The sequence below is a fragment of the Muscardinus avellanarius genome (genome assembly GCF_963383645.1).
Source record: "Muscardinus avellanarius genome assembly, chromosome: 16".
Taxonomy (NCBI): domain Eukaryota; kingdom Metazoa; phylum Chordata; class Mammalia; order Rodentia; family Gliridae; genus Muscardinus; species Muscardinus avellanarius.
The window spans coordinates 2066065-2086177 of record NC_137802.1 but is presented as its reverse complement, the minus strand read 5'-3'; the positions used below and the strand labels follow the sequence as shown (position 1 = coordinate 2086177).

The 20113-nt window shown below is 56.9% G+C and overlaps 1 protein-coding gene across 1 annotated transcript in view; it reads left to right on the top strand.

Moving 5' to 3' along the window:
* SBNO2 (strawberry notch homolog 2) overlaps positions 1-20113 on the top strand; it is a gene marked incomplete at both ends in the record, with an annotated part of 29740 nt that overhangs the window by 4099 nt on the left and 5528 nt on the right. Inside the window, 16 exons of the mRNA XM_080713167.1 lie at positions 616-777; positions 5198-5281; positions 6644-6737; positions 7901-8055; positions 8132-8265; positions 8345-8435; positions 8512-8655; positions 12296-12413; positions 12738-12843; positions 13736-13889; positions 15567-15743; positions 16107-16204; positions 16729-16811; positions 18401-18583; positions 19622-19791; positions 19964-20095. Coding sequence (XP_080569293.1) covers positions 616-777; positions 5198-5281; positions 6644-6737; positions 7901-8055; positions 8132-8265; positions 8345-8435; positions 8512-8655; positions 12296-12413; positions 12738-12843; positions 13736-13889; positions 15567-15743; positions 16107-16204; positions 16729-16811; positions 18401-18583; positions 19622-19791; positions 19964-20095 — 2085 coding nt within the window. The remainder of the gene's footprint in view (positions 1-615; positions 778-5197; positions 5282-6643; positions 6738-7900; positions 8056-8131; positions 8266-8344; positions 8436-8511; positions 8656-12295; positions 12414-12737; positions 12844-13735; positions 13890-15566; positions 15744-16106; positions 16205-16728; positions 16812-18400; positions 18584-19621; positions 19792-19963; positions 20096-20113) is intronic.

Here is a 20113-nt window from a genome sequence, read left to right as displayed (position 1 = left end):
TTTTTATATTTCTTTTGGAAACAGGGTCTCACTAAGTTGCTGAGAGCCTCACTCAGTAGCTGAGGCTGGCTTCGAACCTGCGTGATCCTCCCGTCTCAGCCTCCCAAGTGCTGGGATTACAAGCATGGGCCACCGCGCCCGGCTTCATTCTTTATTTTGAAACAGGGTCTCAGTGAGTTGCAGAGGGCCTCACTAAGTAGCCGAGGCTGTCCTCGAACCGTGATCCTCCTGTCTCAGCCTCCCAAGTACTGGGGTTACAAGCGTGCGCCCCCACGCCCGGCTCCCTGTTGGTTTTAGAGCATTTTCATCCCCCGGTAGGAAACTCCATCCCCATGAGCGGTCGCCGCACACCTGTTCCGCCCCAGCACCTAACCGCCATTCCCATCCCTGAATTCCCCTGTTCTGGACGCTCCATGTCACAGAATCACACGCTGTGTGGCCTTTGTGTCTGGCTTCTCACCAAGCATGTTCTCAAGGTCCATCCACGTTGTACTGTGTCGAAGCCTCATTCCTTTCCATGGCTGAGTAATATTCCACCGTGTGATAGACTGTGTGGTTTATTGTCTGCCCGTCGGTGCACACCTGGCCTCTGCCTCACCTGAGCCTGTCTTCCAGGACTCTCCATACCTCGAGGACCTGTCTAACGCCTCCATCTTCTCCTCGTCCATCGATTCCCTGTCGGACATTGCAGATACGCCAGATTTCCTCCCAGCAGACAGCCTCAGCCAGGTGCCCACCATCTGGGACGTGAGCACCACCCCGTCTACCCATGATAAGGTCAGTGCCCCCGGCGTCCCCGCGGGGCGTCTGCTCTCGCAAGTGGGGCGCGGAGAAGGCCGTCAGCCAAGGGTCCCGCATGGCCAAGGGCCGGGGACACTTCCCCACAGCCCAGGCCTCGCCAGCCCGGCCACGTCCTCCTCCTGAGTATCTGTGGCGCCTTCTCGCCCTGTTCTGTGCTGCGTCACAGCCGCCCCGTCCCCAAAGACAGCTTCACCAGGTCCAGAAGTGGTTTGGGGAACTAATCCTTCCCCCAGGGAGCCCCCCAGGGAGCCCCGGGCAGTGTCTGAGGTCATGTCTGGCCATCACAACCGGGAGAGCCGCTGGCAGGCAGTGGGCACAGGCCTCCACTGCTCACACCCTGCCGTGCCCAGGGCGCCGCCCCAGAGAACCGCTGGCCCCTAAGTTCAGCGCTCCCGAGGGGACCGCAGCCAGGCCTTTCTTTCCAGGGACTTCTGCCAGAACAAACCTTCTAGACTCGGGGTTGTAAGTTATGAGCGCAGGGGAGGCCCGCGGCTGGTGGCCCGGCCCACACCTCCCGCAGGGTCTGGCCGCACAGCAGAGCTGGCGCCGGCGGGCACAGGGCCCAGGGGACAGGAAGCCCCTTCTCGGGCCCAGCAGGCACTGCCCACCCCGCCCCGGGCCCGCTGGGCGGCAGTGGGAGCGTGAGGGCAGCCGAAACCCAGCACTCGGTTGCCCCACTGTCTGTCCCGGAACGTGACTCAGCCTTCCAGGAACCCAGGCCGCCACTGTTTGGCTTTCTGTTAATTAAAAAAAAGAAAGAAAGAAAGAAAGAAAACAGCAGGAGGATTGCTTACGGACGCACAGCCTCCCTGGACGTGACTCTAGCTGGCTCTCAATTTTCCTTTCTCCTTTCTAGTTTTCTTTCATTTTTTTCTTTTTCTTTTTTTTTTTTAGTACTAGGAATCGAACCCAGGGACAGTCTACCTCCAAGTGTACCCCCCAAAGCTATTTTATTTTATTTTTTGCAGTACTGGAGATGGAACCCAGGGGCATTGGACCTCCAAGCTCCACCCCCAGCCCTATTTTTTATTCTTTAATTTGAATCAGGGTCTCACTGAGTTGCAAAGGGCCTCACTAAGTAGCTGAGGCTGGCCACGAACCGCGATCCTCCTGACTCAGCCTCCCCAATGCTGGGATGACAAGCGTGCGCCACCACGCCTGGCTTCCCCAACCCTATTTTAATTTCGATGAACAGGGTCTCACTAAGTTTCCGAGACTGACCTCAAACCTGGGATCCTCCTGAATCACTTTTCCAAGAAATGGGATTACAGGCATGCACACCGCCACGCCCAGCCTGGTCTCTCTTTCAGAAGTCTTTGGAAAGTCGGGTGTGGTGACTCATGCTTGTAATCCCAGTACTTGGGAGGCTGAGTCCAGAGAATCACAGGTTCTTGACCAGCCTCAGCTACTTAGTGAGGCCCTCCGCAACTTAGTGAGACCCTGTTTCAAAATGAAGAATAAAAAATTAGGGCTGGGGTTGGAGCTCAGAGGTAGAATGCCCCTGGGTTCAATCCTCAGTACCACACACAAAAAATTATTTAGGGTAGGGTGTGGTGGTACATGCTTGGAATCACAGTACTTGGGAGGCTGAGACAAGAGGATGCAAATTCTCGGCCAGTCTCAGCTACTTCATGAGGGCCTCTGCAACTTAGTAAGATTGTTAAAAAAATAATATATGTATAGCCGGGCGTGGTGGCGCACGCTTGTAATCCCCGCGCTTGGGAGGCGGAGATAGGAGGATCCCGCAGGTGCAAAGCCAGCCGCGCTGGCTTAAGAGACCCTGTTTCCAAATAAAAATATAAAAAATGGGTGTCTGGGGGTGTAGCCCAGAGGTAGAAGGGTTTCCAGGAACACCAGTACTACCTCCGCCAAAAAAATAATAATATATATAGCTGGGCATGGTGGCACATGCTTATAATCCCAGCATTCTGGAGGCTGAGACCAGAGGATTGTGGTTTGCAGACGGCCTCAGCTACTTAGTGAGGCCCTCTGCAACTCAGTGAGACCCTGTTTCAAAAATAAAGAATAGGCCGGGCGTGGTGGCATACGCTTGTAATCCCTGTGCTTGGGAGGCTGAGACAGGAGGATCGCACAGGTTCGAAGCCAGCCTCAGCTACTTAGTGAGGCTCTCAGCAACTTAGTGAGACCCTGTTTCCAAATAAAATAGAAAATAGGTCTGGGAGTATAACCCGGAGGTAGAAAACCTCTGGGTTCCACCCCAGGACCACCAAAAAAAAAGAATAAAAAATAGGGCAGGGGGTGTAGCTCGGAGGTCAGATGCCTCTGGGTTCCATTTCCAGACCCGCAAAAAAAATAACATATGTATATACACATATATTACACATATATATATATATATATATATATATATATATACATATATGTATATACACACACATACACATTATGGGGGAGAGAGAGCGCGCGTGCACGCTGGGTATGTTGTTCAGAGGTACAGTGCTTCTGGCTTCAATACTGGGTTCAGCACCCAAAAAAAATCTTTGGAGCCAGATGTGATGGTACACGCTTTATAGTCAGAGTACTTAGGAGGCTGAGAGGACGGTTTCAGTTTTGAGGCCATCCCTAGCAATTTAATTAGACCCTTTTCCCAAACAAAAAATAAAATAGGATTCAGGGTTAGCTCAGAGATAACATGCCCCTAGGTTCACTACCCAGCACCACATACACACATACCAAAAAAAAAAAAAATCACCGGAGTTGGGCATGGTGGCATATGCCTGTAATCCCTTTACTTGGGAAGCTAACACGGGAGGATCGCAGGTTCAAGGCCAGCTTCAGCAACTTAGTGAGACCCTGTTTCAAAATTTAAAAATAAAACAGGGCTGAGGGGTGGAGCTCATAGGTAGAATGTTCCAGGTCCAATCCCTGGTAACACACACACACACACACACACACACCATACAGGGCCCCAATGATGTTTTTTCGTGTGGTTGGGGACAGTTTGTTCCTCTGGTCGCGGGGTGAGAGTGTTCTAGCCTGCTCCCCTGGAGAAAGCTTGGGACTCCCATCCCCAGGGCAAAGTCCAGGGAGTGCAGACAGACCCTCAGCCGCCAGATGGCATATTAACTGGCCGCAAGGGCTGGGGCCAGGCTGCTCCGGAATGAGAGTGCTGCAGCCCGGCCTACAGGGCCCGGCCCAACGTGTTGAGACAGTCCTGCTCCACCCCCGTCCCCGCTCTCCTGTGCACCGCCGGGGCCTGTCACGCTCTGGGCCCCAGCCCAGAAGGGCTTATCTGGGTCCTGTTCTGCCACTCCTCCTGGGCCCAGGGCCTGGAGGATTGCTAATCAGAACTAGGAACATCTTTGCCAGGCATGGTGGCGCACGCTTATAATCCCAGCATTCGGGAGGCTGAGACAGGAGGATCACAGTTTGCAGCCAGCCTCAGCTACGTAGTGAGGACCTCTGCAACTCAGTGAGACCCTGTTTCAAAATAAAAAATAAGCCGGGCGTGGTGGCGCACACTTGTAATCCCCGCGCTTGGGAGGCGGAAACAGGAGGATCGCGCATGTTCGAAGCCAGCCGCGCGCGCTGGCTTAGGAGACCCTGTTTCCAAATAAAAATGTAAAAATAGGTCTGGGAGTGTAGCCCGGAGGCAGAAGGGCTTCCAGGAACCCCAGTACCACCAAAATAAATAAATAAATAAATAAATAAATAAATAAATAAATAAATAAATAAAAATAAAAAATAGGGCTGGGCGTAGGAGGTGGAATGCCCCTGGGTTCCATCCTCAGTACCGCAAAAGAAAAAGAAAAAGAAACTAGGACCATCTTGCTGGGTGCAGAGACACAAGCCTGTTGTCCCGGTACTTGGGAGGCTGAGATAGGAGGATCGTAGGTTCAAAGCCAGCCTCAGTTACTTAGCAAGACCGCACCCCCCTTAGCAACTTAGTGAGACCTTCAGCAATTTAGCAAGACCTTCTTTCAAAATCAATGATAAAAGCCGGGCGTGGTGGCGCACGCTTGTGAGCCCAGCATTTGGGAGGCTGAGACAGGAGGAGCGCAGTTCACGAATGGCTCAGCTACTTAGTGAGGCCCTCTGCAACTCAGACCCTGCTTCAAAAAATAAATAATAAAAACTAGGGCTGGGCGTATAGCTCGGAGGTAGAATGCCCCAGGGTTCAATCCCCAGCACTACAAATAAATAAGTAAGTAAATAAATAAATCAAGCTATAAGTATAGCTTAAGGGTAGAATGCCCCTGGGTTCCAACCCCAGTACCTACCACCAAAAAAGAAAAAAAAACCAGAGTGCCTTCCCCAGGCAGCAGCAGCAGCAGCAGGAGGAGGCGGTGTATTGGCCCTAGCGCCCGCCAGGGTCAGAGTGGCAGAGGCCCGGCCACCCCAGAAACCTCAGCTCATGTCTGGCTCTCCCCTCCAGCCGTACCTGCCCACCGGGCCATTTTTGGGCCTCGAGGACCCTGTGACCTCCCTCCCCAGCACTCCGCTTCTCCTCAGCTACCAGGTGAGCCTGGCAGGGGGCCCCATCCCTTCCCCAGGGACCAGGGAAGGGATTTCAGATGCTCAGGTAGGGCAGGGCGTGGTGGGCACACCTGTAGTCCCAGTGCTTGGGAGGCTGAGACAAGAGAATTGCAGGTTCGAGGCTAGCCTCAGCTACTCAACGAGACCCTATTTCCAAATAAATAAAAATAGCTGGGCGTGGTGGCACACGCTTGTCATCCCAGCATTCAGGAGGCTGAGACAGGAGGATCACAGGTTCACAGCCAGCCTCCAATACTTAGCGAGGCCCTTTGCAACTTAGTGAGACCCTGTTTCAAAATAAAGAGTAAAGCCGGGCGTGGTGGCGCACGCTTGTAATCCCAGCATTTGGGAGGCTGAGACGGGAGGATCATGGTTCTTGGCCAGCCTCAGCTACTTAGCGAGGCCCTCTGCAACTCAGTGAGACCCTGTTTCAAAATAAAGAATAAGGTCGGGCGTAGTGGGGCACGTTTATAATCCCAGTATTTGGGAGACAGGAGGATCGCAGGGGTTCGAAGCCAGCCTCAGCTACCTAGTGAGGCTCGGAGATCACAGTAGCGGCCTTGACTAATGGCATACTCCGATGCCGGCCATTGGCCCCAGCACTGGCCTAACCCCTCGGCACACTCTTATCTTGGCTTCGGGGTCCCAGCCCGTCTTGCCTTATGGCAGGCTCCGATTCTGGCCATTGGCCTGGCACTGGCCTCACCCCACGGCACACTCTAATCATAGCCTCAGAATACACAGCCCCGGCCTTGCCTTATGGCAGATTCTGAGGCTGGACACTGGCCCCAGCCTCAGCCTAAACACTTGTCAGGCCCCTATCCCAGCCTCGGAGATCCCAGTAGTGGCCTTGTTTCATGGCAGGCTCCTATGCCATCCATTGGCCCTGGCACAAGCCTAAAATCTTGGCAGATTCTTATTTTGACCTAGTGAGGCTCTCAGCACTTTAGTGAGACCCTGTTTCCAAATAAAAATATAAAATAGATCTGGGAGTATATCCCAGAGGTAGAAAGCTCCCAGGTTCCATCTCCTGTATAAAAAAATAAAAAGTAGTGAAGTAAAAAATAGGGCTGGGGGTGTAGCTCACAGGGGCTCTAGAATGCCCCTGGGTTCCTTCCCCAGTACTGCAGGGGGAAAAGGCTGGGATTAAGGCTCGGAGGCAGCGTGCCCCTGGATTCAATCCCCACCACCTACGCTCGCAGAGAAAGCTCAGGCCGCTAAGAGCGTGTGTGAGGGAGGCTGGGAGAGCTAGCACCTGGGGGAGGTCGAGGAAGAGCTGGCAGTGGGTGGGACCCCGGGGAGGCCGGTCCAGAGGGCAGCCCAGGACCCCCTTCCCACTCCACAGTCGCAGAGCCAGCCCGAGGACGAGGACGAGGATGAGGAGGAGGCCGAGGAGCTGGGCCACGCAGAGACGTACGCCGACTACGTGCCGTCCAAGTGTGAGTACCCCGCGGGGTACAGGACACCACACGCCCTCCCTCCCACCGTGGGACGCCCCGCACAGCCCCCGACCACCTCAGACCAGGGCCGGTCTCCTATAACCCTAGTACATAGGAGGCTGAGGCAGGAGGATGCAGGTTGGAGGTCAGCCTCGGCAATTTACTGAGACCCTGTTTCAAAATGAGGAGTCGGGAGCCAGGCTTGAAATCCCAGCATTAGGGAGGCTGAGGCCAGAGGGTTGCAGCTCGCGGACAGCCTCAGCTACTTAGTGAGGCCCTCTGCAACTTAGTGAGACCCTGTTTCAAAATACAGAATAAAAATAGGGCTGGGGTGTAGCTCGGAGGTCGAATGCCCCTGGATTCCATCCCCAGACCCGCAAAAATAAATGAATAAATAAAATAAGGAGCCGGGCATAGTGGTGTACGCTTGTAATCCCAGCATTTGGGAGGCTGAGACAGGAGGATTGCGGTTCAAGGACAGCCTCAGCTACTGGTGAGGACCTCAGCAACTCAGTGAGACCCTGTTTCAAAATAAAGAATAAAATATATATATATATATATATATATATACACACACATATATATATATATGTGTGTGTATATATATATATATATATATATATATATATATATATATGGCTGGGGGTGTAGCTCGGAGGTAGGATGCCCCTGGGTTCCATCCCCAGTACCACACACACACACAAAAATAGGGCAGGGGTATCCTGGAAGTAGAATGCCCTGGGTTCCATCCCTAGTACCACAAAAAAAAGTCCAGCCAGGCCTGATGTCACAGACCTGTAATTTCAGTACTTGGGAGGCTGAGACAGGAGGATCACTGATTTGAGGGCAGTCTCAGCAAGTAGTGAGACTTTCATTAACCTAGCAAGACCCCATTTCCAAATAAAAATAAAATTGGGCTGGGAGTGTAGTTCAGAGGTAGAATGCCCCTGGGTTCAATCCCCAATACCAAAAAAAAAAAAAGTCCAGGTTCGGTGCAGGGGAAGGACCGGAACCGGCCTATATGGGTCTTGTGGGGGCTTGGAGGGATTGTATAGGGGTCTCGTGGGGGTCTTGTGGGGCCTTGCCTGCGGGGTTGGTGCGACCTCCCGGCCCCGCCCTGCACTGTTGACCACAGCTTCCCTGACCTGGCCCTGACCCTGCAGCCAGGATCGGGAAGCAGCACCCTGACCGTGTGGTGGAGACCAGCACCCTGTCCAGTGTCCCCCCGCCAGACATCACCTATACCCTGGCGCTGCCCACCTCGGACAGCGGGGCCCTGTCTGCCCTGCAGCTGGAAGCCATCACCTACGCCTGCCAGGTGATGCCCTACCCCCGCCCTGCCCTGCCCGGGGGGCTGGCAGGCACCCAGGCCTGACCGCCCCCTCTGGCCGCAGCAACACGAGGTCCTGCTGCCCAGCGGACAGCGCGCAGGCTTCCTCATCGGCGACGGGGCGGGCGTGGGCAAGGGCCGCACGGTGGCGGGCATCATCGTGGAGAACTACCTGCGCGGCCGGAAGAAGGCCCTGTGGTGAGCACTGCCGGGCGGGCGGGCGGCCGGGGTGCGGGGCCACACCGGCCACCGCTGACCGCCGGCGCCCCGCCTCCAGGTTCAGCGTCTCCAACGACCTCAAGTACGACGCGGAGCGCGACCTGCGGGACATCGAGGCCCCTGGCATCGCCGTGCACGCGCTCAGCAAGGTGAGCCGGCCGCGTCCCCACCCCGGGCCGCACTGGGGCCTGCCGCGTGCTAGCGCCTGCTCCCGTGTGCCCACAGATCAAGTACGGCGACAACTCTACCTCAGAGGGCGTCCTCTTCGCCACCTACTCGGCCCTGATCGGGGAGAGCCAGGCAGGCGGGCAGCACCGCACACGGCTGCGGCAGATCCTGCAGTGGTGCGGGGAGGCCTTCGACGGCGTGGTATCCTGAGGCCGCGGGGACCCTGCGGAGCGGCTCCTCACCCTGTCCCCACAGCCGGTCTCCCCGACAAGCTGGGCGGTGGGTGACCGCACAACTGGGGCTGTGGCCACTGCGTACCCCACAGGCAGGGCTGCCACGAGGCAGCGTGGGGGGCAGCGTCCCCGTCCCAGGCTCCTTGGTGCGGGCAGGATGCCACCTGTCCTGGGAGAGCCCGTGGGCAGTGTCCACTGTGGATTCTATTTTATTTAATTTATTTATTTTTGCAGTACTAGGGATGGAACCAGAGGCATTCTGCTCTGAGCTACACCCCCAGCCCTCGTTTTTATTTTTTATTTGGAAACAGGGTCTCTGGTTGCACAGGGCCTCACTAAGTAGTAGCTGAGGCTGACCTTGAACCGGGATCCTCCTGTCTCAGCCTCCCGAATGCTGGGATGACAGGCGTGCGCCCCCACGCCCGGCCTATTTTATTTTAATTTTGAGACAGGGTCTTGCCAAGATTCCTAGATCCTCGTGCCTCAGCCTCCCACGTCACTGGGATGACAGGTGTCCACCCGCTCCTTCTTCCTTCTCTCCTTCCTTTTGTCCCTTGCTTTCCTCTCCACCAGCTCCCTTGAGGTTTTACATGACCTTGTCTTCCACCAGGTCAGACCCGACACCCCCAGGCTTCTCTGGCTCTTCTCACCGCATCCCAGTGGCCCCGTGGTCCCCGACTCCCCGGCCCAAGCAGCTGCCACTGGCTGCCCTCGCCAGGCTTCCACCTCCAGGCCGGCTTTCTGGGTTCCGCCCCCGCCCCGTGGTGACCGGCTCCGCAGCCTGCCCTCCCGGGGCCTTCCTGTGGCTTCCAGCCCGGGTTATAAATAGCCCCGATTTTTGGCTTTGGGGCTTTGGCTCTTCGGAAGTTCCCAGAAGTGGGTGACTGTCTCCGAGGCTGGCGCTCGGGGCGCCCCTCCTTCCCTTCCACATGGAAGCACAGAGCAGTGCAGGGCTTCCAGGCGGGCCCGGGAGCCACTGGAGAGTGTGCGGTGGCCGGAGGCCGCTCTGCAGCCAGGGCCAGCAGAAGGGCCCGCGCCAGGCTCGCGGCCGGTGGCTCGTCCCGCTCACTCGCTGGATTTTCCTGTTTTCTTCTCCTCGGCCTTTTCATTTTTTTTTTTTTTTTTTTTTTTTTTTTGGTGGTACTGGGGTTGGAACCCAGGGGCTTTCTACCTCCAGGCTATACTCCCAGACCTATTTTATACTTTATTTGGAAACAGGGTCTCACCGAGTTGCCAAGAACCTCACTAAGTAGCTGAGGCTGGCTTCGAACCTGTGTGATCCCCTGTCTCAGCCTCCCAAGTGCGGGGATGACAAGTGTGCCCACCACGCCCGGCTTTCCTCTCCTCGGCCTGCATGTGCACAGTGCCCATGACTCACCCTTTCCTTGGAATATCAAGAGCGGGTGGGCGCGGTGGCGCGTGCGTCACCCCAGTACGCAGGAGGCTGAGACAGGAGGGTCGCAGGTTCACGGCCAGCCTCGGCCACTAAGGGAGGCCCAATGCAACTTAGTGAGGCCCTGTTTCAAGTAAAATAAATAATTCGTGTGTGTGTGTGTGTGTGTGTGTGTGTATGGCTGGGGGTGTAGCTTGGGTATAGAGTTTTCCTGGGTTCAATCCCCACTACTGCCAAAAAAAAAATGATCTAGAGCCTCTTCACGTGTTCTCCTAGAGTGTCTCTCTTTCTTCTTTTTCTAATGGTGCTAGGAAGGAACCTGGAGCACTCGAGCACTCTACCCCGAGCTACACTGCCAGCCCTTTTTTATTTCTATTTATATATTTACTTGGTACTAGGGATGGGACCCAGAGGCATTCTACCTCTGAGCTACACCCCCAGACTGATTTTTTTATTCTTTATTTTGAAACAGTCTCTCACTAAGTTGCAGAGGGCCTCACTAAGTAGCTGAGGCTGGCCGGGGAACTTGGGATCCTCCTGTCTCCGCTTCCCAAGTACTAGGATTACAAGTGTGTGCCACCACACCCAGGTTTACCCCAGCCCCCCCCTTTTTTTTTTGGTGGCACTGGGGGTGGAACCCAGGGGCTTTTCTACCTCTGGGCTATACTTCAGCCCTTTTAAAAAATATTTTATTTGGAAACGGGGTCTCACAAAGTTGCTGAGAGCCTCACTAAGTAGCTGAGGCTGGCTTTGAACTTGTGCGATCCTCCTGTCTCAGCCTCCCAAGCGCAGGGATTACAGGCGTGCGCCACCATGCTAGGCCCCAGCCCTTATGTTTTTGATTTGAAATAGGATCTTACTAGGTTGTTGAAAGTCTCCCTAAGTTCCTGAGGCCATCCTTGAACTTGTGATCCTCCTGTCTCAGCCTGTCAAGCACTAGGATTATAGATGTATACCACCACATTGGCGTGTGTGTGTGTGTGTGTGTGTGTGTGTGTGTGTGTGTGTGTGTGTTACTGGGGATTGAACCCAGGGGCATTCTACCTCTAGACTGTACCCCAACCCTTGTTACTTTTTGTTGGAACAGGGCCACACTAGCCCGACTCTCTTTGAGGCAGGGTTTTGCTGAGTTGCCCAGGCTGGCCTTGAAACTTGTGACCTCCTGTCTTGACCTCCTAAGTCACTGGGACCATAGGTATGGCCACCACGCCTAGCCAACATGGGGTCACATTTGGTTCCCAGTAGGTACAAGAAGTGAAACCCAGGCCGGGCGTGGTGGCGCACGCTTGAAATCCCCGCGCTTGGGAGGCCGAGACAGGAGGATGGCGCAGGTTCAAAGCCAGCCTCAGCTACTTAGTGAGGCTCTCAGTAACTCAGTGAGACCCTGTTTCCAAATAAAGTATAAAATAGGTCTGGGAGTATAGCCTGGAGATAGAAATCCCCTGAGTTCCACCCCCAGTGCCAAAAAAAATAAAAAAAAAGGGAAACCCAAGCTGGGCGTGGTGGCGCACAGGCCTGTAATCTCAGTATTTGGGAGCCGAGACAGGAGGATTGCAGGTTCGAGGACAGCTTCAGCAACTCAGCGAGACTCTCAATAGCCCAGCGAGACTCTGTGTCCAAACAAAACGTCTTTGAGCTTAATCCCCAGTACACACGCGCTTACACACACACACACACACACACACACACACACACACACACTCTGAAACCCAGATTGGACACCTCCCACCTCCTGCAGGGCTGCGGTGTCTCCACACGGTCTGAAGCTGGCCAGTAGCTCTCCTGTCCGCTTGCTGCCGAGCCCATGACCATGCCATTGTTATCTTTTCTATTTATTTATTTATTTTGCGGTCATCCTGAGGACCAGTCCACCTCTGAACTACACCCCCAACCTTATTTTTTATTCTTTGTTTTGAAACCGGGTCTCACTGAGTTGCAGAGGGCCTCGCTAACTAGCTGAGGCTGGCCGCGAACCGCGATCCTCCTGTCTCAGCCTCCCAAATGCTGGGATGACAAGCGTGCGCCACCACGCCCGGCTCTCAACGCCATTTTTAACCTACCAAAGCCTTCAGGACACGCTGCCCAGCAGCTGCGCGGCGGGCCTCACACCCAAAGCCCCCTCCTGGTCAGACCACCCTTCCTGTGGCTTTTGAGCATCTGACGCTGGGGCTGCCCACCATCCTTCCAGAACAGTCCTTAACCCATGCCACCCCAGATCGTGTTTGACGAGTGCCACAAGGCCAAGAACGCCAGCTCCACCAAGATGGGCAAGGCCGTCCTGGACCTGCAGAACAAGCTGCCCCTGGCCAGGGTGGTCTACGCCAGCGCCACAGGTGGGCTCGCCGCACGCGCTCACAGCCCTTGCTCACGCCCGGCCCACCCCTGCCGCGTCGGGCAAAGACGGGCTCCACCAGCCGTACCTTCCCCGGCAGGGCCTCTCCTTTGCCCGTCACTCTGGCCAGCCCCAGTGGCTGCCCCCTGGCCTGAGGGAGTTGCCAAGAGCCTCAGGCCCCTTCACCTCCTCCCCACCCCAGATACCCTAGGGTCATGTCCTGGGCCCCAGAACCCCACCCGGCCTCCAAGGGGCGCAGACGCAGCAGCCGCCGGCCGACCGGGTCCGAAGGCGCTGACTGCCCTGCTGCCCACACCCCGCGCAGGTGCCTCCGAGCCCCGCAATATGATCTACATGAGCCGCCTGGGCATCTGGGGCGAGGGCACGCCCTTCCGGACCTTCGAGGAGTTTCTGCACACCATCGAAAAGAGGTGAGGCTCCGGCCCTGCCTGTGGGGGGCAAGGGTCCAGCCTGCCGCTCCAGGCCTCTTGGCGGGCACCCCAGTCCACCTGCAAAATAGCTGGGCGTGGGGGTGCATGCTGGTCATCCCAGCATTCGGGAGGCTGAGACAGGAGGATCGCGGTTCCTGGACAGCCTCAGCTACTTAGTGAGGCCCTTTTTCAAAATAAAGAATAAAAAACAGGGCAGGAGGTGTAGCTCAGAGGTAGAATGACCCTGGGCTCCATCCCCAGACCCACAAAAATAAATAAATAAATAAGTAAGTAAATAAATAAAAATAGGGCTGGGGATGTAGTTCAGAAGTAGAATGCCCCTGGATTCAGTCCCCAGTGCCCCAAAAAAGTTAAGCTATGACTCACAGCTGGGCGTGGTGGCACATGCCTATAAGCCTAGTACTTGGGAGGCTGACACAGGAGGATCATAGGTTCAAGGCCACCCTCAGTGAGACCATAGTGAGATTGCCAGCCACTCAGACCCTGTTTCAAAATTAAAAATAAAAAGGGTTGGGAGTGCCAGGCATGGCGGTGCACACTTGGAATCCCAGCGCTTGGGAGGCTGAGACAGGAGGACCGCACAGGTTCAAAGCAAGCCTCAGCTACTTAGTGAGGCTCTCAGCAACTCAGTGAGACCCCGTTTCCAAATAAAATATAAAAAAAGGTCTGGGAGTGTAGCCTGGAGGTAGGAAAGCCCCTGGGTTCCACCCCCAGTACTAAAAAAAAAAAAAAAAAAAAGGCTGGGAGTGTAGCTCGGTGGTAAAATGGCCCTGAGTTCGATCTCCTCATACACCTAAAGAGATAGGCTCTGAATCCTGTCCGAGCGCCCCGTGGCTGTGCAGTGGGGGAGCTTACCTGCACCTGTCCACAGGGGCGTGGGCGCCATGGAGATCGTGGCCATGGACATGAAGGTCAGCGGCATGTACATCGCGCGCCAGCTCAGCTTCTCCGGGGTCACCTTCCGTATCGAGGAGATCCCGCTGCCCCCCGCCTTCGAGCACGTCTACAACCGAGCGGCCCTGCTGGTGAGCCGGTGTCGGCGGGGGGGGGCGGCCGCAGGGACCTCGCTGCGCGGGGGAGCCTGCCCCGAGTCGAGGGGCGTCTGCGACCAAGGCACCGTGGGCATGGAGGTGCCAGACCCCTCCTGGGAGGCCTGCATTCCCCCCTCTTTCTTTTCTTTCCAACTTTGAGTTCCTGGTTCCTTCCTTCCTTCCTTTCTTACTTACTTACTTTCTTTTTCCCTCCATTTTACAGTACCAGGGATTGAACACAGGGGCATTCTACTTCTGAGCTACACCCCCAAACCTATTCTTTATTCCTTTTGTGTGTGTGTGTGTGGTACTGGGAATGGAACCCAAGGACTTTCTTCCTCCAGGCTGCACTCCCAGACCAATTAAATTTATTTATTTATTTATTTATTTATTTATTTATTTATTTTTGTGGCACTGGGGTGGAACCCAGGGGCGCTCTACCTCCAAGCTACTCCCCCAGCACTATCTTATTTCATTTTGATCTTTTGGCCACAGGGTCTCAGCAAGTTGCCGAGGCTGCTCTTAAACTTGTCCCCTCCCGTCTCGGTGTCTCAAATTCTGGGATTACAGGCGCACACCACCACGCCCAGCTTTTATCTATTTATTTTGTGTACTGCGGATTGAACCAGGGGCATTCGACCTCCGAGCTCCACCCCCTGCCCTATTTTTTGTTCTTTCTTTTGAAACAGGGTCTCACTGAGTTGCAAAGGGCCTAAGTAGCCGACGCTGGCCATGAACCGTGATCCTCCGGTCTCAGCCTCCCAAGCACTGGGATTACAAGTGTGCGCCACCACGCCTGGCTTATTTTTTATTTAGAAACAGGTCTCACTATGTTTCTGAAGGCCTCCCTAAATTGCGGAGGCTGGCCATGAACCTCTGAGCTTCCTGTCTCAGCCTCCCAAAGGCTGGGGTTACAGGCCTGCACCCCCATACCCGGCTCCTGGGTTTCTTTTGAGGTGGTGCAGCGTCCTGATACTAGACGGAGATGGTGGTTGCCCAACTCTGACTGTGTATTGAATGCCACTGAAATGTACAATTTAAAAAGGTGGATGAAGCCGGGCGTGGTGGTGCACACTTGTCATCCCAGCACTCGGGAGGCCGAGACCGGAGGATCAGGGTTCGCGGCCAGCCTCAGCTACTTAGTGAGGCCCTCTGTCACTCAGTGAGACCCTGTTTCAAAATAAAGAATAAAAATTAGGGCTGGGGGTGTAGCTTGGAGGCAGAAATCCCCTGGGTTCCATGCCCAGTACTGGAATAATAATAATAATGTGGAGAACTGAACGTGGTGGCACACGCTTCTCATCTCAGTACTTGGGGGGACTGAGAAAGAAGGATTGCAGGTTCAAATTCAACCTCAGCAACTTACGAGGCCCTATTTCTTTTTTTTTTTTTTTCTTTCCCTCTGGCACTGTGTATTAAACCCAGGGGCATTCTACCTCTGAGTTACACCCCAGCCCTGTTTTTTTATTTTGAATCAGGGCCTAAGTAGCTGAGGCTGGCCACGAACCTGCGATCCTCCTGTCTCAGCCTCCCGAGTCCTAGGATTCCCAGCGCGCGCCATCAGCCCCGTCGCTAAGGTCTTGCTAAGCTGCTGAGTCTGGCCTGGGAGGCCTCGCTGGGGCTCGCTGGCGGGGGCAGCTGGGTGCTCAGCCGGCCCTCTTGTCCTTGCAGTGGGCCGAGGCCCTGAACGTGTTCCAGCAGGCAGCGGACTGGATCGGCCTGGAGTCACGCAAGGCCCTTTGGGGCCAGTTCTGGTCGGCCCACCAGCGCTTCTTCAAATACCTTTGCATTGCGGCCAAGGTGCGCCGGCTCGTGGAGCTGGCCCGCGAGGAGCTGGCCCGAGACAAGGTACGCCAGGCGGCGTCCGCCGGCAGGCGGTGGCCTGGCCAGGGGCCACCCCATCCCCGCAGTCTCTCCTCCCGCAGAGCCTCGAGCTAGGCCACCTCCTCCTGGTCCTCTGGAGAGGCAGCAGGCCACAGGGCTGGACCTTAGGGTGCTCCCTGTGAGGGCATGGTACCCAGGTCTGCGTCGGGCACCCAGCCAGATGGGTCAGGCAGGGTGGGCAGAAGGGGTATATATGGAGACCACGACCACGGGGCAGCAGGCTGAGCTCGAAGCCGGGGGTGGGGGACAGCCAGGGCCCCACAGGAGGAGACGGAGTGCGGGTAGGAGCCAGCCCCCCAGAGCCAGCTCAGGGCCCCTGTGCCGCAGTGCGTGGTCATCGGGCTGCAGTCCACGGGCGAGGCGCGGACCCGGGAGGTGCTGGACGAGAACGAGGGGCGCCTGGACTGCTTCGTGTCGGCCGCCGAGTGAGTGAGGGGGACAGGCGGGTAGCACAGCGCCCCCGGGGCACACTCGGGGAGCAGGTGGGGGTAGCTCCCCTCACGGCAGCCCAGGGCAGGACCGGGCCAGGGGCTGTGCTCAGGCGCCAGCCCCAGAGCTAGAAGCCCAGCTCGGCATTTGGGTTTGTTTTTTTTTAATTTCATGCCAGAAAAACCTAGCCTGGGTGGCCCCAGCCCTCTTCAGGTGTGAAGAGGCCTGACCCCAAGTAGCCGTGCCACCTCTGTAGAACTCTGCGGGGTCCTCCTGGACGGCCCCACAACCTCCAGCCTGCCCGCCCGGGTCAGGACTGGCCTCAGCCCGCCCGGGCAGGCTCCCTGCCACTCTCCTAGCTTTGCGCCCACCCAGGGCTCCCCCAGCACCTCCCTCACCCGGCTCCCGTCCCGGGCTGCCACCACGCCTGCCAGTCTTCTGCAGTGGGCCCGGCCCTGCCCATCCTCAGCCCCGGTCCCCCACAGCTGCAGGGCCAAGCACGACCTCCTTCTCCTTGCAGAGGTGTCTTCCTGTCGCTAATTCAGAAGCACTTTCCTTCAACCAGAAGGAGGCGGGACAGAGGAGCCGGCAGTAAGAGGAGACGTAAGCGCCCCGCCTCTGCCTCTGCTGCCGCTGCCCACTGCCTCTGCTTTCTGCCGGGCTGCCCAGGATGCAGGGCCTTCCCGCTCCCCGCCCTCGCCAGAGCTGGTCCAGTGGCTCCGCAGGGCTGCCCCCGTAGGGAAGCTCAGGGGACAGGCAGCCCCCTCCCCGCTGGGCCCGGCACAGGCTGCAAGAGGTCTTGACCTGGAGCCGCCCAGGGCTGCCCACTGGCAAAAGTACAGCCGCCGCGCCACCTCCTAGCCCGCACTCCTCAGGTGGAAGAGCTCCCCACGCCCGCTGGGCAGACAGGGCTGGGCCCCAGAAAGCGCCCCCAGACCCCAAGTGGCCATCGCAGCCAGAGGAGGCGTGCGCTCCCCGCTCATGGCAGGAAGCCCGGCTAAAGCCAAGGGGACTCCGCGAGTTCCACCCTGGACATAGGACCTGGCCCCCCACGGCCAGGCCTGCAGGGGGCCCGAAGGGCAGGGGGTCCCCAGGCCCCTTCCCGCAGTCCCTCGAGGGGAGCCTTCAGGGTGCCTGTGAGCACTCCTGTGCCTGAGGGGCCTCACCAGGCTTCTCTGGGTGGGAAGATGAGGCCGTGGGTTTTAAAGGTGCCCCTTAGCCGGGCGTGGTGGCGCACGCTTGTAATCCCCGCGCTTGGGAGGCTGAGACAGGAGGATCGCGCAGGTTCGAAGCCAGCCTCCGCTGCTTAGTGAGGCTCTCAGCAACTTAGTGAGACCCTGTTTCCAAATAAAATAGAAAATAGCTCTGGGAGTATAGCCCGGAGGTAGGAGGCCTCTGGGTTCCACCCCAGTACCACCAAAAAATAAAAAAATAAAATAAAGGTGCCCCTTAGCCAGGCATGGGGCCACACACTTGTAATCCCAGCACTCTGGAGGCTGAGACAGGAGGATCGCAGATTCAAGGACAGCCTCAGCAAGTAGTGAGAGTCTCAGTAACTTAGTGAGATACTGTTTCAAAAATAAAAATAAAGCCAGGGGTGGTGGCGCATGCCGCTGGGGAGGCTGAGACAGGAGAATCACAGGTTGAAAGCCAGCCTCAGCTACTTACACCCTGTTTCCAAATAAAATATAAAATAGGTCTGGAAGTATAGCCCGGAGGTAGAAAGCCTCTGGGTTTCAACCCCAGTACCACCCCAAAAAAATAAAACAAAGATAAAAATATGGCTGGGGGTGCAGCTCAGAGGTACAGTGCCTCCAAGGACTTGGAGCTTCCACCCCAGTGTCGCGAAGGAAAAAAGAAAAGAAAAGAATGCCCCTGGGTTCAATCCCTGCTACCAAAATAATAATAATAATAATAGTAGTAGTAGTAGTAGTAGTAGTAGTAGTAGTAGTAGTAAAAACAATGTCGCCCCGTTCCACCTCACCCTGACGAGTTTGGTTACCCGGGCGTCGAGGAAGGAGGACCCAGGCGACCGGGCTCGCACAGGTCCCCAGGCCGCCCGCACTGGACAGCAGAGCCCTGGCGGAGCCGCGGCCCACGGAGGGCTCCCCAGGACGCCCCTTCTCTGCTTGGCGCCCCGCATCTCTCTGGCCGCCTCCGTCCCGCCTCCGTGACCCAGCCCCTCCCTGCAGGGCGGCCGCGGGGCCGGGGTGCCAAGGCCCCCAGGCTGGCGCTCGAGGGGGCCGGCGTGATCCGCATCAGTGACGACAGCAGCACCGAGTCGGACGCCGGCCTGGACAGCGACTTCAACTCCTCGCCCGAGTCCCTGCTGGACGACGACGTGGTCATCGTGGAAGCCCCCGTGGATGACCGAGGTGAGGGTTAGGACCCCGCCGAGGCTGGGCTCCCGGTGCTGGGCACGGCCACCGCGCCAGCCAGCCTGCCCTGCCGCCCCCTCGGGTAGCACTGCAGTTGTGCCCGCTCTGGTTTTGGTTTTTGTTTTTTCAGTACTGGCGATGAAACCCAGGGGCATTCGACCTCCGAGCTACACCCCCAGGCCCATTTTTTACTCTTTTTTTTTAAAACAGTTTCACTGAGTTGCAGAGGGCCGCACTAAGTCACTGAGGCTGGCCGCGAACCGCGATCCTCCGGTCTCAGACTCCCGAATACTGTGATTATAAGTGTGCGCCACCACGCCCGGCAACTTTATCTGTTTATAATTTGTGATATTGGGGCTAGAACCCCAGGAGTGCAGTGAGCTGCCACTGAGATATACCCCAGCTTTTTTTTTTTTTTTTTTTGTACTGAGAATTGAACCCAGAGGCTTTCTACCTCTGTGGGCCTAAATTGCTGAGGCTGGCCTTGAACCTACAATCCTCCTATGTAAGCCTCTCAAATACCAGGATTTTGTGTGTAGGGGGGGCACTGGGGATGGAAACTCCAAACCTATTTTATATTTCATTTGGAAACGGTCTCACTAAGCTGCTGAGGCTGGCTTTGAACCTGCGATCCTCCTGTCTTAGCCTCCCAAGTACTGGGATTACAAGCGTGCGCCACCACGCCCGGCTCCTTTCTCTGGTACTGGGGATTGAACCCAGGGGTGTTGTACATCTGAGATACACTCCCAGTTGCCAAGGCCCCCCTAAACCCCAAGGCTGACCTTGAACTCTGAATCCTCCTGCCTCAGCCTCCTGGATTGGTATGCCCACTTTACAGATAGGGAAACTGAGGCCCGGGTGAGTTCAGGGCCACATGGCCCATCAGAGGCAGACCCTCTCGGCTTCAGGGTGGCAGTTTGAGCCTAGACCCGGTGAGGTCTTGTAGGCATGGGAGAGCAATGCCCCGGTGCGGCGGGCCTCGCCTCCGGCTGCCCCTGCCGCTGGCCAGGCCCACCCTGACCCTCTGCTCCACAGGTGCCCTGTGCCCCCCGCAGAGGGACCTGCAGGGACCCGCCCTCCTGGAGCGGGTGGACCGGCTGAAGCAGGACCTGCTGGCCAAGGTGCGGGCGTTGGGCCGAGAGCTGCCCGTCAACACCCTGGACGAGCTCATCCACCAGCTCGGGGGCCCCGAGCGCGTGGCGGAGGTGAGCTCTGGGCCCCTGCTGGCCACTCCGTGCCCGGCCAGCCCAGGACGCAGCCTGGGTGCAGGCTGCCCTGGGGGCCCCCAGCCCCAACACCCTGACACCTGCCCGGCCGGTGTCCACGGACCCGACGGGCCGGGCCACTGACACCGACCTCGGGCCTGTCCCGCCCCAGATGACCGGCAGGAAAGGCCGCGTCGTGTCCAGGCCCGACGGGACGGTGGCCTTCGAGTCGCGGGCCGAGCAGGGCCTGTCCATCGACCACGTGAACCTCAAGGAGAAGCAGCGCTTCATGAGCGGCGAGAAGGTGGGCTGCGCGCGGGGC